Source organism: Cydia pomonella, chromosome 7, assembly GCF_033807575.1.
Source record: "Cydia pomonella isolate Wapato2018A chromosome 7, ilCydPomo1, whole genome shotgun sequence".
Lineage (NCBI taxonomy): Eukaryota > Metazoa > Arthropoda > Insecta > Lepidoptera > Tortricidae > Cydia > Cydia pomonella.
The window spans coordinates 4,450,514-4,466,168 of NC_084709.1; the positions used below are offsets into that span (position 1 = coordinate 4,450,514).

General features: G+C 36.0%; 1 protein-coding gene across 3 annotated transcripts in view; it reads left to right on the plus strand.

The window, feature by feature from the left end:
• Positions 1-15,655, plus strand: part of LOC133519623 (elongation of very long chain fatty acids protein 7-like) — a 70,460-nt gene that overhangs the window by 21,457 nt on the left and 33,348 nt on the right. For 2 of the 3 annotated variants that reach the window (XM_061853658.1, XM_061853657.1), the window contains 2 exons: positions 3,460-3,671; positions 12,152-12,342. In XM_061853658.1, the coding sequence (XP_061709642.1) occupies positions 3,572-3,671; positions 12,152-12,342 (291 nt within the window). In that variant the 5' untranslated portion in view covers positions 3,460-3,571. Of the gene's footprint in view, positions 1-2,971; positions 3,139-3,459; positions 3,672-12,151; positions 12,343-15,655 lie in introns of those variants that run through there. The other variant, XM_061853656.1, reaches the window with a different exon arrangement.

The following is a 15,655-nucleotide window of genomic DNA, read 5'->3' on the forward strand; positions in this document are numbered from 1 at the left end:
TGCGGAATTTCATTGGAACTAAATTTTTCATACTAAACTGAACTCAAACACATATTTCCTAAAGATACGATATGGATTGGATATATCAGTGTTAAAAGTGACGTTTTTGTTAGAAACGTTACTTTTGACATTGACATATCTATCTTTAGGAAATTTGTGACGTATCTTAAAGTTTGAATCCGGTCGTCTCATGGTTAAATATGTTCTACCTACGAGTATAACACAGAACTGAAGACGTATAGGCAGATCTTGGCAATAATAGTTAACGATAATGATCATGTAACGGAGATCAAAAATTACTTGTAATGCGTAATTGTTGTAAAAAACGTACGGTATTCCCCTGCATGTTACACGTGCAGTTTTATTATAATTATCTTTTTTACTTGTTGACACTTAGCTTAGGTTCAATCAGGTTAAAACATACATATACCAGTCATGGAAATATAAAGTACTATAAAACAAAATGAAGAAATTTTTAAATTTGCTTTGTATGATTTATTTTATATCTAATTATAAATTCGCATTTACAAAACGCCCAAACATTTGTACAATTCCGCAAATACACACTCGCGTTTTTTGTCAGGTTTATAATCCTCAACTGGTACATTATTCTTTTTTTTTTTTTTTTTTTATAACGATAGGCAAGCGTTTGACCACGATCTCACCTGATGGTAAGTGATGATGCAGTCTACGGTGGAGCACGCTTACCTATGAGATACCTATTTACCCTAGCCTTGAAGAGACCCAGATTGTACTCATGCGGAAACACAGACTCGGGCAGGGCATTCCACTCCTTGGCAGTTCGCATAAGAAATGTTGAAGCAAAACGCTTCGTGCGTATTTGTGGAATACCTACCATGAAGCGGTGCCGGAGTGCCGATTGTCTGGTAGTCCGATGGTGAAATGGGGACGGAGGAATAAGGTTGTGCAGTTCCTCGGCACACTCTCCGAAATGTATCCTGTAAAAGATCGTTAAGCTGGCAACCTTGCGACGATGTAAGTAGTTACTCATAAATAACTGGATATAAATTTATAAATTATAAATTTAAAAATGGAATCTCTCTTAGAATGATCCAATACCATTTGGATGTAGAATATAAGCCAGGCTCATGATCATTTTAAAAAGTGAAAGCCGAGTATAGCGCCACCTGTGTGTCTATTTTGTTAGCATTTTAAATGATGCGCAAGTAATGAATATCTAAGGATATGTCTCAAGGTATATATGATTCGCTAGATGCTAGTTTGTAAAATTAAATTGACTTCACATCTGATCTCTAAAACGTTCGGGAAAACCTGCATATTTATTTATTTATTTTAAGGAGTACCAAGTGTACTAACAGCTACAAAAATATTATACATGTTTAGGTAACAATACAAAGCCATTTACAGTTATTCACAGATAGAAATGAAATAAACAATATAACAAACTTTGCGCGCAAGTTAACACAATGCTCTCACGACTTATACATTTTAGAAAATACAAAAATAAAAACAATTTTATACAACTCACTCAGTTATAGAACTGCTAACAATACTAACAGTAAAAATAAATGTTACGGAAATCCTCAAGCACTCGTACAGTATTTTCTATGGATATAATATTGTTAAAGATTTGGATACATTTTTCTTAGAATTTTATCGTACAACTTATAAGAAGTAGAAGGATTTAACATACAGGCAAAGATAAGTTAAGAAAATTAAATCGTTTATTGTATTATGTCCACAGGAAAAACAAATAACCTTACGACATACTAAACATTTTATGACCCATCTATAATTTGGCTGTCTTTAATCCCTGTCATTAACCATGATCAATGGTACTCAATAATGATTGAGTAAGATTAGACACAGGTCGACAAGTGTGATATATGCGAGTAGTGTATAATATTATAGCATTGACGACCGATCTAGCCTAGTGGGTAGTGACTCTGCCTATGAAGCCGATGGTTCCGGGTTCAAATCCTGGTACGGGCATTTATTCGTGTGATGAGCATGGATATTTGTTCCTGAGTCATGGGTGTTTTCTATGTATTTAAGTATTTATAAATATTTATATTATATATATATATTATATATATATATATATATATATATATATTATATATATATATATATATATATATATATATATATATCGTTGTCTAAGTACCCTCAACACAAGCCTTATTGAGCTTACTGTGGGACTTAGTCAATGTGTGTAATAATGTCCTATAATATTTATTTATTATTATCGAACCTTATAAAATATGTAATCTCACATCGTCAGAAATAACATATTGCATGTTTGTGAGATCTCTAACTTTTACTTTAAAATAAGATATTATAAAAACTTAATTTTAAAACAATATCTTCTACTTTATTTTCTAAATAAAAGGCACAAAAACACGCATCTGTTAAGACAAAGACATTAATGTTTTTCTCAAATCCTGTGACTAATTTTAAAGAATCACATTAAATATAAATAACTTAATAACTCATATCTCTACAATACGAGTTCGTAGTAATTTGTTGTCCTTAATTAATTTTCGAAACCACAATTACAATCGCGTTGTCCGAGGCTACGCGAAGGTCTGAAGACGGGTCCGTAGTTCGGACACAATCTCTTGTGCAGCCGCAACCTTCCCATGTACAGTCACGACTTTACTGTGTATGACACAGAGGAACACATTTACTAAATCTTATATTAACTGATTTATAAAACTTGTGAGATCTAGAAGTTTATTAATATATACTAGTAGTTTTGTAAATTAGTCAAACATTTTTTATTTTATTAAGAAACCATGAAAAATCGCAGAAAAAGTATTAAAACTCGGGCAGTTAGAAAACAAATGCAACCGCCAAACCAGTCAAGCGACCCACGCAGCCGCTCGTAGAAATATCATTTGTTTACAACGGTAATAAAATTCAATTCCGCTTGACGCAACGAATGATATTCGTCCTTGTGGTGGCATGGCGTGACGTATCTCGTGATTGGTCGAGCAGTGGCGGGCTATTCAATTGTGGTCGAGTTCGCGGCGCGCGCGCACTTTCGCGGGAAGCTCAAGTTTTCGCTTTCATTTGGAGAAATGAGACGTGCGCGTGAAATGGGCTTCGTAAAATTCGTGTAAAAATGCTGAATTACGCCGTCGCGAAATATAGGTGTGAAAATTAAATTTTGAACGACACGTTGATCTTTATAAGTAACTTCAGTTTCTTTATTAGTACACCCACTGTTTATTATGATTTAATTAAACTATATTAGTTTTTAAACAACAAACCGATATTAAAACTATACTTTATGAAGGGCAATATTAATTAAATTCTTAATTCTTATTGTTTTCAAATACAATGGTGTTTTTTCAAATCCGAAAAACCCTATCATAGAAAAAACAACTATTGTATTAAAAACAAAAAAACTTGGTATCAAGCATATCAATGATAGATGCGATAAAAAAGTTAACCTAACTTTTTCTTTTACAGGTGACGACTTCAGAACGGCAAATTATTGCCGGCACCAGCAAGATATAGACAATAATTGAATTCGTTCGTAGTGCAGTGAAGTGACTAGAACAAGTGCAGTGAGTTATCGAAAATGTCGGGTTTTGTGAAAATCGCTATCGACGATTACTATTCGGACAGCAATTGGACCACTATTATTGAAAAATACTGGTTGGCAGCCGAAAAAGTGTCAGGTATGTTTTATTTAGCATTTTATTGGTCTTATTTAGTCATATATGTCAAGTTAACCAATAAAAATATGACGTTTGATGACCGATAATTTATTTGCCATTTTATTTTAAAGTCGCTTTTTTTTCATGATTTCTAATAATTTATAGGAGCTATGAAATAGGTACCTAAATTTATTTTTCTGTAACATTGTCTCTTAAGGACTACAGAATTATTCTCATAATTGATTGATTCGATATTAAGGCATTACATAAATAAAACATGTCGTTAAATGCAAGGTGAGCATATTTATTTCCAACTATATAACTCGATTGCCTTTATGTATGCCACATATAAGTTTAAAAAAAATTGCGGTCGCAGCAGATGCCTCATCTCAGAACGTATTTAAAAAATGTGTAAAACACAATGCAATAACACTCTATTTTCATTCTAAGAGGCATTTAAATTTTAAAAATCTGTTATCGATTTAATTTTTTTGTACACACTTCACTATCATGTCAAAGTCAAATCACAGATCATTTCCGGCAGCGTGCGGCGTAAACCGGGTTACATTTTTGATGCTTGACTATGATGTTTAATTAATTTAACTAACTACTAAATATTCGATGGTTTGTGATTGAAATGTCATTTGATGTCCGATCTGAGAGCTTTTAAATAGATTTGAAATGGTTCCTATAAAATATGGAATTGAAACTATAAAATGAAAATAGTGATATATCGGAAATATATTTTGTAATTTAGCACCGAAATAAAGTTTATGTTTCTTTGACCATTACATAATTATCAGCTTTGTTTAAAATGATTAACAGCTAATTAAAATATCGAAAATCCACCAGGATATTAATATATTTTTTTAATTTAATTTATATATTTATTAGGTAGTATAGTTGAAATTGTAAAATATTTTACCTAAGAATTCATTCTAAAAGCCAACAAATTCTTCATATTTAGATAAGTATTTTCTTTCACAATATTACTAACGAAGGCTAATTAAAGAATAAAATGTTATTTCAAACAAATGCAAAATGAAAGTGTTTCTAATAAGCGCCATTATAAAAGTGTGTGAACGCAAGTCAACTAGACCGTGACTTTCGTGAACTCGAAAAGGCTTAACGCACGGACAGATGGAAGTGAGAGGAACAGCCGTTAAGCCTTAAATGATCATATTTGAGGATGTAATGCTCGAAATACAAACGAATAAAAAATAGAAAAAGGCACTAGAAATGGCAGTTTTTTAGGGGTACACTGCTCTACTAAGGACCGGATTCTAAGAATGAGATACGATAACGATAAGTTCTGGTTTCGATAAGTTCTCAGTTAGATATCGTTTGTATGTCATATGATTGACAGAAGCTGCTCGATTCGGGCAACCAATGTCACTGTAGATAGATCTTATTGGGATCACAGCGAAATCGAAATAAAAGTCAATTTTGACATGTCGTTTAGTTATAGATCTTTTCAAGATCTTAAACGTGTCTTAATCATTCTTCGATCGGGTCGCAAGCCAAGTAGCACTATTTCAATTACAAATGATTTTTTAAATAGAATTATCAGAATATAAAGTATAAATTTGCAATAAATTTTCTTTTGAGATTGCGCTATTTGGCTCATTAGGGCAGTATAGTTAGCATCAAAACTTGTGGATCAGACTCCGCGTCAAAAATATCTATCATTCTTTAATATTTGAACAAAATGAGATCAGAAAAGTCTATTAACAAATGAAATAATTTACGGGGTGAATATATAGATCATACTGAGCAGAATTTTCGTAGAATGTTAACGAACGATGCGTGGTACGGAGCACTAACCACCAGAGTCTTGACTCGGGCTTTGATTTTAATGGTATACCATTTCAAGGAAAAACGAAATAATGTAGAAAGTTAAATGTACAACCAACAAAACTATTAGTTTTTTATCACACTTGCTCGAAAAAGATCTTATTTTATGCAGGTGTACTGAAGGACAAAGGCCTATTATGTTCCCGCGGGAGTCATGGATTGTGAAAAAAAAGCTATAAGTTATAGCTTTTTTTCAGATTATGATACAAACCAAGTAGCGTAATTGAGTTTTACTTTGAAAATAATGACGTTTTTAGATAATTTAATATTTTTGTTTATGTTTAAAATTATTTATTTTATTAATTTAACAGCCATTTAAAACATTTTTTTTTTTAAATTATCGTGGTTGAATGCCGAATAGATATGTGCCTTCGATGCCTTACCTGTCAAGAAATTATAAAATGGCGGACGAATGTTTGATATGTCACCGTATTTAAGAATTATTTCTCTTAAAATTTAGTTTTTCGTCAACGTGTGAAGTTCTGTTACATTGACTACATTACACGTCTGGACCCGGATTAAAGTATACTCATTAGTTCTCAGCCACAATAACTTCAGGTCACTTACAAATTACTCCATGACCTTACCTCAGCTGAATGAATTAAAAGAATGAATGATTACCGCGTGCTAAATTATGACGCCAATGTCAGCAATGTCGACGAACGGCCTTCGGCATATTAAAAAATATAGCACGCTATGTACTAGAGTTCGTGTAATCAATCATAGTTCGACCACGCTAAGTTTGCACCGATTTGTCACTCTTGGTAGGGACAAAATATGACTGCGCCATACTTCTCGTAAAACTTGGAGGGGAACTTAAGGTACCGTTCAGATTCAACCTACACCACCATTACTGCTACAGTATTTCAGCGGGATATTAATGACGACTGCATTGCCGCCGCAAATGTCAAAATCCGGGCAGCAATATCGATTTTATTATTTCCGGCAGCAATTCAGTGGGCAGTAATGTCGCTCTGCAATACTGCTGCTGTAATCCTTCATAACCGTCGCTAATTTCAATATTTTTTTCGAAAAAAAATCACCTTTTTGTTTTTGATGTTTCCTGCAAAAGTTATCCAAACACACAGGTAGTGTACAGGTGTGGTATATAGGTATACTCGACAATAGATATATAGTTAGGTATAACGCTCACGGCCAATGAGGTCCTCAATATCTGAACAAAGTTATTATCAAGACATTAAAGTGCATATTCAGATATTTTTGAACACCTTGGCCGCTGTGAGATACATAATGGCGATTGCAGATACCAAGGTTGCAGAGCTGATGAAATCAGAACACCATTAAACATAATTGGTGGGAGGTTCACAAAGTCCGCTCTCGTTAGAGATTAGCTTCGCACTGCCAATGATAGATTGGGTGGCTAAGTTAACTTTCAAATCATAACTATTTACTGCTCCAGTTTGAAATGCTCATCAAATCGCTGTTAAGGATGACTCACACTAGACTGGCCCGGTCCCGGGCGCAGGCGTCCAACATGCGACAAATCTTACTACTACACTTACTAGTTTGGCGCAATGACCCAAAATGAGTCTTGGCTCAACACCCGGCCATTTTACCCGGTCCTGCGCGGATTCACGCCAGTTTTCACTGACGCCGACCTCACGGATATCTACCTCCACTCTATCCGCCCACCGATACTTAGGATGTCACATTATGGTTCCATTTTTATCACGACACTATGCCCGTCACTTTCGCGCTTACATACTTATTAGAACGTGACAGGCATCATGGTGACAAATGATAAAGACCCGACCATCTTAGCCCTACAGCAGCGGTATCATGGTCGTGTTTTTGTCACTTGTCATATCATGCGTCACTTTTGCACTTACATATTTGTTAGAGCGTGACAGGTATGGTGACAAATGATAGACAGCTCACCATCTTAGCCCTGCTGGACGGCGTCCAGTTGATCGACCCAGATATGCTTTATAGCACGATCTTTACCCATTCTTATGCCAATGCCACTGTAATCTGTATCAGACTAGAAAGGTGATTCAAATTACCGCTGTTATATCAAACCGCCATAATAATAACCATGTAAACCTCACAATTTCACTGCTCTTCTTACGCGGTATTACGTAAATGTAAGATACGTTGCGTCCGTGACTTTCACGTCGAGCCATGGTTGATTTGCGAGATAGCTTTATATTGCTTTATCGATAGATAATTGATGTAACTAACTAACGATATTGCATATCGGTGATATACTGCATGTACAAAAAAAATTGAAGTGAAGACTTCTTTAGCGGCGCTATGCACTTTTTATGCTTTTGCGAGTATGCTATGACAGATTCGTCTGATTGAAAATTCGTAAGACGAACACGTGACCTGATCGAAAAACTCCATGATGGTTCTAGTAATGATGTTGGTGTAATAGTCGTTGAAATTATGGATGGAAGTAGATTTTTTCTAAGAGATAAACTTTTTAATGTTAAATAATTGTAATAGTTCTGAAGTGTTAAATTTTAAATGTAATATAAATTGTCATGTTTGTATACGACAGCGCAATAAATGAATATTGTATTTTACCACATAAATGATAGTAGTAGATTTACTTTTATACTGATAATTAAAGGAATTCGTGCAAAAAATTTCAACCATTCCAAAATATCAAAAATGCACAACGTTAATATTCAAGTTTTCACTTCTGCCGGCACTCCCGAAGTGCAACCCGTTGTTTTTTAAGTGAAACTTTTTTTTTATTAACACTCATTCCATGATAGGTATTCCAAGGTTCGGCGACGGAATATAGACGAGGTTCATTTTTGACATTGATAAACGGTCCTCATGAGTGACAGTTATCTGACACGGTGTATCCCTGACAGTACATCCCTTCGCCATAAATATTCCCCGCCCGCAGCCATGAATGCTGCCCAATACACAATTTCCCGCTATTAAAAAAAGTTGTGATTGATCACTAAAAGTTTTGATTGGCTAAACTAAAATTCTATAATTATGTACAGCCCAATTCAATACTTGTCACAACTTTCATTTCTTTTCGCTCCTGGATAATCTATCTCGACGACGATAACGTCGGATATGAACATCCGACCAAAATGTAATTTTAACATACCGGTAATAAATAGTGAATTATCTTTCGAACAAACTGCCTCTGGTATGCCTATCATTTTTAGGTTCCGAGATACTGAAAGTGCATGAGATCGAGGTCGGATTTCATGATTTTCTTTATTTTCATGAAGCATAGAGGATGACTGACGTTAGACCAGCCTGGGGCCGGGCCGGACCTTCCAACACTTCGTTTTCTATGACAGGTGATCGGTGATCACGTGATGCTTTCTATAGAAAACGAAGTGTCAGACGCCCCGGTCTGGCTCCCGGCCCGCTCTAACGTGACTAACATGAGTCATCCTTAATGCATTATTTTCGGGATCCCTTTCTTTCCCATATTCTTATTGTTCCGAATTTCGATAGTCAGAAATTAATATCCATATAATTAAAGAACATAAAGATCAATAGTCATAATTTTTGCTAAGCATAACGTTTAATAGTTCGAACATTATCATTCTATAATATTAAATACTATGATCGCAAAAGTTATAAAATTGATTAGTATAACATTCTAAGGCCTATGCATTATTATTCAGAAATATTTTAAGGCATACATTTTAACGGACTAATGGTTATTATTCATATAGTTTTAATTACTAAAGTGAATTACACAAAACATGAACAAAAAATCATGTTTCCCCAGGTAGGTTCGTTAGTTACCTTGTGTCCCTCAGAGCGAAAATAGGAGTCCCGCGAAGCGGGGCTCCGTCGACTCGTTGGCGGCACGAAATGGATTAATAAGTTACATGAAATATAGGAAACAGAGGTAAAGTCAGGAAGCCAAACAAAAAATCATGTTTCCCCAGGTAGGTTCGTTAGTTACCTTATGTCCCTCAGAGCGAAAATAGGAGTCCCGCGAAGCGGGGCTCCGTCGACTCGTTGGCGGCACGAAATGGATTAATAAGTTACATGAAATATAGGATATCAAGTGAATATCGATCATTATACCTTGCGAAAATAGACCTTACGAAAATTATTATAAACAAGTTTATTACGTTCTACATTATGTAATGATATAGAATCTGAGCTTTGAATATTATGACCGACAAATATTATGACTAACAATAATGATGACCTGCAAAAATCGGATCTACAATTTATGTCGTTAAATTTTATGACTATTAACAATATGACTAATAAAAATTATGGTAGAAAACGTTATGGACTGAGAAAATCGGAACTAAAAATTTATGGGAACCAATAGAGACCCATTATTTTCACATCCGTCTTTTTCTATACGTTTGCCTTTCAATGGTTTCCATTTTGTGGTTGGCGGTAAGTGACTTTGAGACTTTATGCGTCTAAAATGTAGATACATTGTGAGGTGTGTAATTTTGTATCAGTAGATACGTTTTGCCTATAATTTTAGTAACAATACTACGTTCCGGATCTGAACTTGAGACCTTATTATTTTTCTTTCTTTCTTTCAAAATAGAAGGTAAATAGGACTGTCTCAACAAAAAAAAAGGGTATTTCTAGCCCATATAGTTCGTGAAATTATGTCTAACAGAAATGGTCATTTTTCTTTTAGCTCTCCTGAAAAGTTGACTCTTTTTACATCCGACTATACGGAACTCGAGGCGAGCTATGCATTCCAGTTTTTTTTATCATATAGGAGGCAAAAAAATCACCTGATGGTAAGCAATTCCCGTCGCCATGAACACCTGCAACCCCAAGTGCCTTGCCGGCCTTTAAGAAGGGAGTCTTACCTACGTTCTTACCTTGAAGGTTTGAAGGTCGTATCGATCCGGAAATACCGCGGGCGACAGTTTCATGTTTTCTGCCGGATAGGACTATACTACACTTTGAATTAAGAACTCATACTAACATCCAAGTGCTCACTATCTTACTTATAATTTTTAATCTTACGACATACAGATGAGACGACCAAAGGGTCTTAAATATTGAGCATTAGCATCTCGAGCACTGAGACGTTAAAGCTGCCTTTGCACTGAGGCGGAAATGAGCGGAGATGAAAGATGTGTGGGAATCAACCACTATTACCACCAACAGCATTATCATCCATTAATTACAGCCAGTCTAAGGGACACAGCTATGTGGTGGAATGAGATAGCAATATCACTTGCTCCCTCTAACGCATAAATCCCCCCCTCACGCATAAAACGTCCCTTGGATGCGCTTACGCTGGGCCATCGTGTAGAGGAGCCATAAAGGGAGGGAAGGGGTCAAGAAAATGTGACATGTTGTGACAAGGTGTAGGGGGGAGTCACATACTTTGTGACATCACTTTGACGTCTTCAGTAACCGATTTTTTTAATTTATTGCAAAGTTAAATAACACGTCTATGGAACGATACTCGTTTGACGTTTATATTCGTATAATTTTCTTTCATAATTAATTTTGTGGTATGAAATAACTAACATTTATTTTATCAAAACTATTTTCATAAAATACAGGGTGTTTAATTAGTCACCTGCAATAATTTACGGGGTGAATATATAGGTCCTACTGAGCAACTTTTACTATGAGCGAACTCCGAAATCGCGAAAAAAAATTGGCTGTTTTATACATTTTGGCTGTCTGACCTTGACATCTATGGGTGAGAGAGAAAAATGTGACGTCACACCAGGGGGGGCGAGCAGTTTGCCGAATGTGACCAAGTGTGACAAGGATGGGAAGAGAGGTCAAACAACACAAACACAGCTCTTCTCCGTTCCGCTGCATTACAACCAATGCTATTGGTTGATTTCCACATATCCTCTCATCTCCACTTATCGCCAGCTAAGGCTAAGACGCATACGCATACACAGACTGGTGTAATTCAAGGGCAGTTTTCGTTTTGCAGCATCTAAATGCTGGAATAACCTACCTCCTCCCATAAAGAAAACTAAATCTCAGTACATGTCAAAAAAATGTGTAAAGGCTGGCTTCTATCACAACAGAAGGTATCGTGTAATTGGTCGCCAGTAAAAGTACCGGTTACACGATTAATCCTTCTGGTACAGTTAAAGAATTTAATTTCCTACCCATTTTGTACCGTGTCACAGTGACAATAGTATGAGGTCTCTAGCGAGTTTCATGTTGTTTGTCACTGCGACAAGGTACGAAATGGGTAGGAAATTAAATTCCTTGGCCGTAGTTTCCAACTTATAGTGCCGACAGTTTTATTTTTTGAATACCTTTAATTAACATCACTATTAAAATCAAACTCGTTAATTGGTGCCTAGCCTACCTATGTATTATTATCAAACTATGTTTTACTAATAGAGTCTAAATAGAGTAACAGAGAATAAATTGTCCAATAACATCGCCTTGGCAGCGAACTATTCGTCTGATTTAAATAGTTAGTAAGTTAGTTAGGTTAGTTAGTTATTTAATAACTTAGTTAAGAATTAGCTTTAAGTTTTATGGTTGGGCTCTGAAAATCAGCGGTCTCGCTGAGTCTCATCCATTTCACTGCACACATAATTTATAAATTCTACCTGATTTATTTATTATACTTGCAATTCATTGTTTTATTTAAGTGTAAAGGTCATGTTTGGTTTCCATCATTATTACCCTTTTTGTTTTTTTTTTATAAAGTCTTCCTCTTCCAGATCCTCGGGTCCAAGGATGGTTCCTCTTCGACACGCCCCTCCCCACCCTGGCCATGGTCATAGCGTACCTGGCCATAGTCATGGTCATAGGTCCGCTATGGATGGAAAACAAGAAACCCTTTAAGCTGAACAATGCCTTGGTGGCGTATAATGCTTTCCAAGTTTTGCTGTCATCTTACATGTTTTATGAGGTAAGTTTTTTGTTAATTTTTAAAGACTTTTTCGTATAAATGTCGTAATTATATACGACATTTTCTTTGAGCTTATGGAATGAAAATCGAGAGTGAATAGACATCTTTTAGGTCAGCATGTTCCATCCTAGAATGCATCGGCACTTACCATCAGTTGAGATTGTGGTCAAATGCTTGCCTTTGCCTAATAAAAAAAAAATTAAAGCCAAATTAGCACAGGCATGCTAAAGAATATTTTTGAGTTTCCGCCATTGTTGTATAGATATGGTGGTTGCACTTTTATCGACACCTTTACATATTAGAAACTAATAACAGACGAAAAACGCGCTACCATCTTAAGCCATATTCATAGTGCCCAAAATAATTAACTAATTAAGATAATTCTTAACACTTAACAACGAATTTCACGGACTTGCGCGTTTTATGACGTTACTAGCATCTGCCCAGTGAGAGCTAGTTACATGCGCGTTACCGACCCTACCCCCCCCCCCCCTCGTTCTCTGCAACTGCAGCTCTGGCAACTTTACTCACCGGCAGAAACACAACACTATGAGTAGGGTCTAGTGTTATTTGGCTGTTGTTTTCTGTAAGGTGGAGGTACTTCCTCAGTTGGGCTCTGCTCTAGATCTGGAATGACAGCCCCTTGCTGTGCCCTACCACACAAAGCGAGATGACATTCACAATGCCCATACCACTCTTTTGGACGTAGTTTAAGGACGTACCCGGGTCCAGCCAACCAGTGTTAGCCGAACGTTCATTAGAATTGAAAATACTGAAAGCATTACAAATTGAATCGTAAACCGTAATTCTAATTAACCTTTGGCCAACACTGCTTGCTACCCTGTGGAGCTCAATATAAACACCGCTGTGGATGGGTGGACTCTCCTGCTTGCGCTTGCGGTGCTGAAACCCAGACTATCCAGCACATAATTGAAGACTGCCCCATATTGCGCTATATTGCCGGTACTCCAGAAGACCTGATATCCCTGTGCGACGAAGCCATCAAATGGCTGACTGGTCTTTGTGTTGACATTTAAAAAATTTTGGTTATTATATGCTTCTGTATTATGTTATGCCATACGATTAAATAAAATAAAAAACCCTGTGGAGTCTACCTTAACGACTTTTAACTGTCTATGTTGAACCGTTGGTTGGTGGGGGCTTGTCGAGTAGTTCAACAAATCGTTGAGCAAATTGTGGATTTGGTCATTTTAGTCTAAATTATCAGATTAAGTTATAGAAAAATTATAAAATTGACTTGAAACAAAACGACCAAATTCACAATCTAGTTAACGATTTTTTAACCCCCCGAAGCTTAAAAATTTCTGTAGACGCTTTCCTCCTCGGTATAAAAGAAAACTTTATATAAACTTATTTCCTTCCTATCATCTAATCTTTCGATGCCAATAGATCTCTATGACGCTCAAATAACTACACATTTAGCATCGCCGGCTCCCCAGCTACAGATATAGATCACCATTTAGAGAACATTTGAGTTATTTCTAGAGATAGATAAAAGAGCAAGAGATGAAGATTCTTTGAACTTCAATGTTCGCTGTAGCGTACCAGAGCCATGAGAACTCGTCCAAAGAAAACGTCAGTAAAAACACCAATAACAGAAGCTATTAGTACTATTTTGACCTAGAAAAACGATCCATATTAAAGACACTAACCGTCAGGTTAGTGACTAAATTTCCATACAACAAACTAAAGTAGATATAAGAGTTTGATTAGAACTCAAAAGTGGCCCCATAATGTATCGTGTGTGAGTGATATAATATCACTGAAAGTTATCTCTTCTCGATAAATATACCCCGCCCGCAGCTTTGAATATTACTTAATACGAAATTACCCGCTATTAAAAAAATAGTTGTCATGAGTCAATAAAACTTTAGATTGGCTAGAATAAAATTCTGTAAGTCAAATCAAACATCTTGCACGCTTGCTTGCACCGCATCACAATATTGTACGTTCTGTTGAGTCACTCGCGACACGATACATTATGGGGTCACTTTTGAGTTCTAATCAAACTCTTATATTTACTTTAGTTTGTTGTATGGAAAATCATTTAAATTTTCTTTCACAACTGTCACCTGATACAATATTAATCTTCGGTAATCCATAAACCACTGTTTTATTGGCTACGTCTCCAAGCAAATAGTTGCTAAACAAACTTCAGTTCAACGCGGACAATATTTATGGCCACTAAACCACTTAGTTAGGTTTAGAGGTTAGCAGTGCCATGTCATGAACAAACGTCTAACCACAGCGATGTCAAGGATGCCAATCTTCTGAGGCGCGCACCCATGAGATGCAACTTGAACTAGAAATCACTAAAGGTAGAAATGCGAAATGCTGAATTATATCATCTCTGTGGGACAAAATAAATTAAAAAGTTAAAAGGAAGAATGAAACTTGAAAAGAAATAACTTGTGGTAAAAGTTCCAAGCAAAATAATATACACATATCAATTCAGATGTTACTTGTCAGAAGTAAAGTAGATGCATGCAAAACTAAACTATACCGTATTTGCACTTGAGCGCAGTATGTTAGACACGGGTATTAGGAATCGCGTGATAATGACAGTTAAAGTGTCCGTCTTTATCGATAAGGATGAGGAGTGATGTATGATATAGGTATGACCATTTAGCTTAGAACGTAGTTAGTTTTTAAATAGATAGTATTTTTTCGGCTTCTATTCAGTATAATGATAGCCTAGAATTGCCAATACGAAGAGGTCAAGTGCTGACTCGGGCTCGGGCGAAAGTGGTCGCGAACTGGTTTTCATCGAAACGCTCCATTGTATCGAAGATGCTGCTAGACAAGTACCATTCACTGACCAATTTTAAACCTTATTGTAAAGAGATAGGGTCGAGCAATGGACAGGGGATTGTGTTGATAGTTCCGTTTGATTATACCGGAATTTCTGTGCACAAAACATAGTGTACTCTATGTGTGGGTAATGCGCTAAACCCTCGGGTTATTTGATCTTTGAAGATTTATAGTATAAACAAGAAGTATGTAGCAGGCGGGGCCCATTTCACTTTCACTGTCACATTTTATTAGTTACTCATACTCTAGCCTGCCATCTGTGTCATTAGCAATGAAGCAAACAAATGATTTTTTATATTGGCAGCTTTTTATAACAAACTTTTATTGAACATGTCCTGTTAGTTAGCGTGGGTAAAATCCAATTAAACTGTAATTTTGCATATATACAGGGTGACATTAGCCATTGGACAAACCCTGAAATCCCACGTAGGGTTACTTCTCAGGAATGATCTGACGTTAATATTTATTTAATTAGAACAAA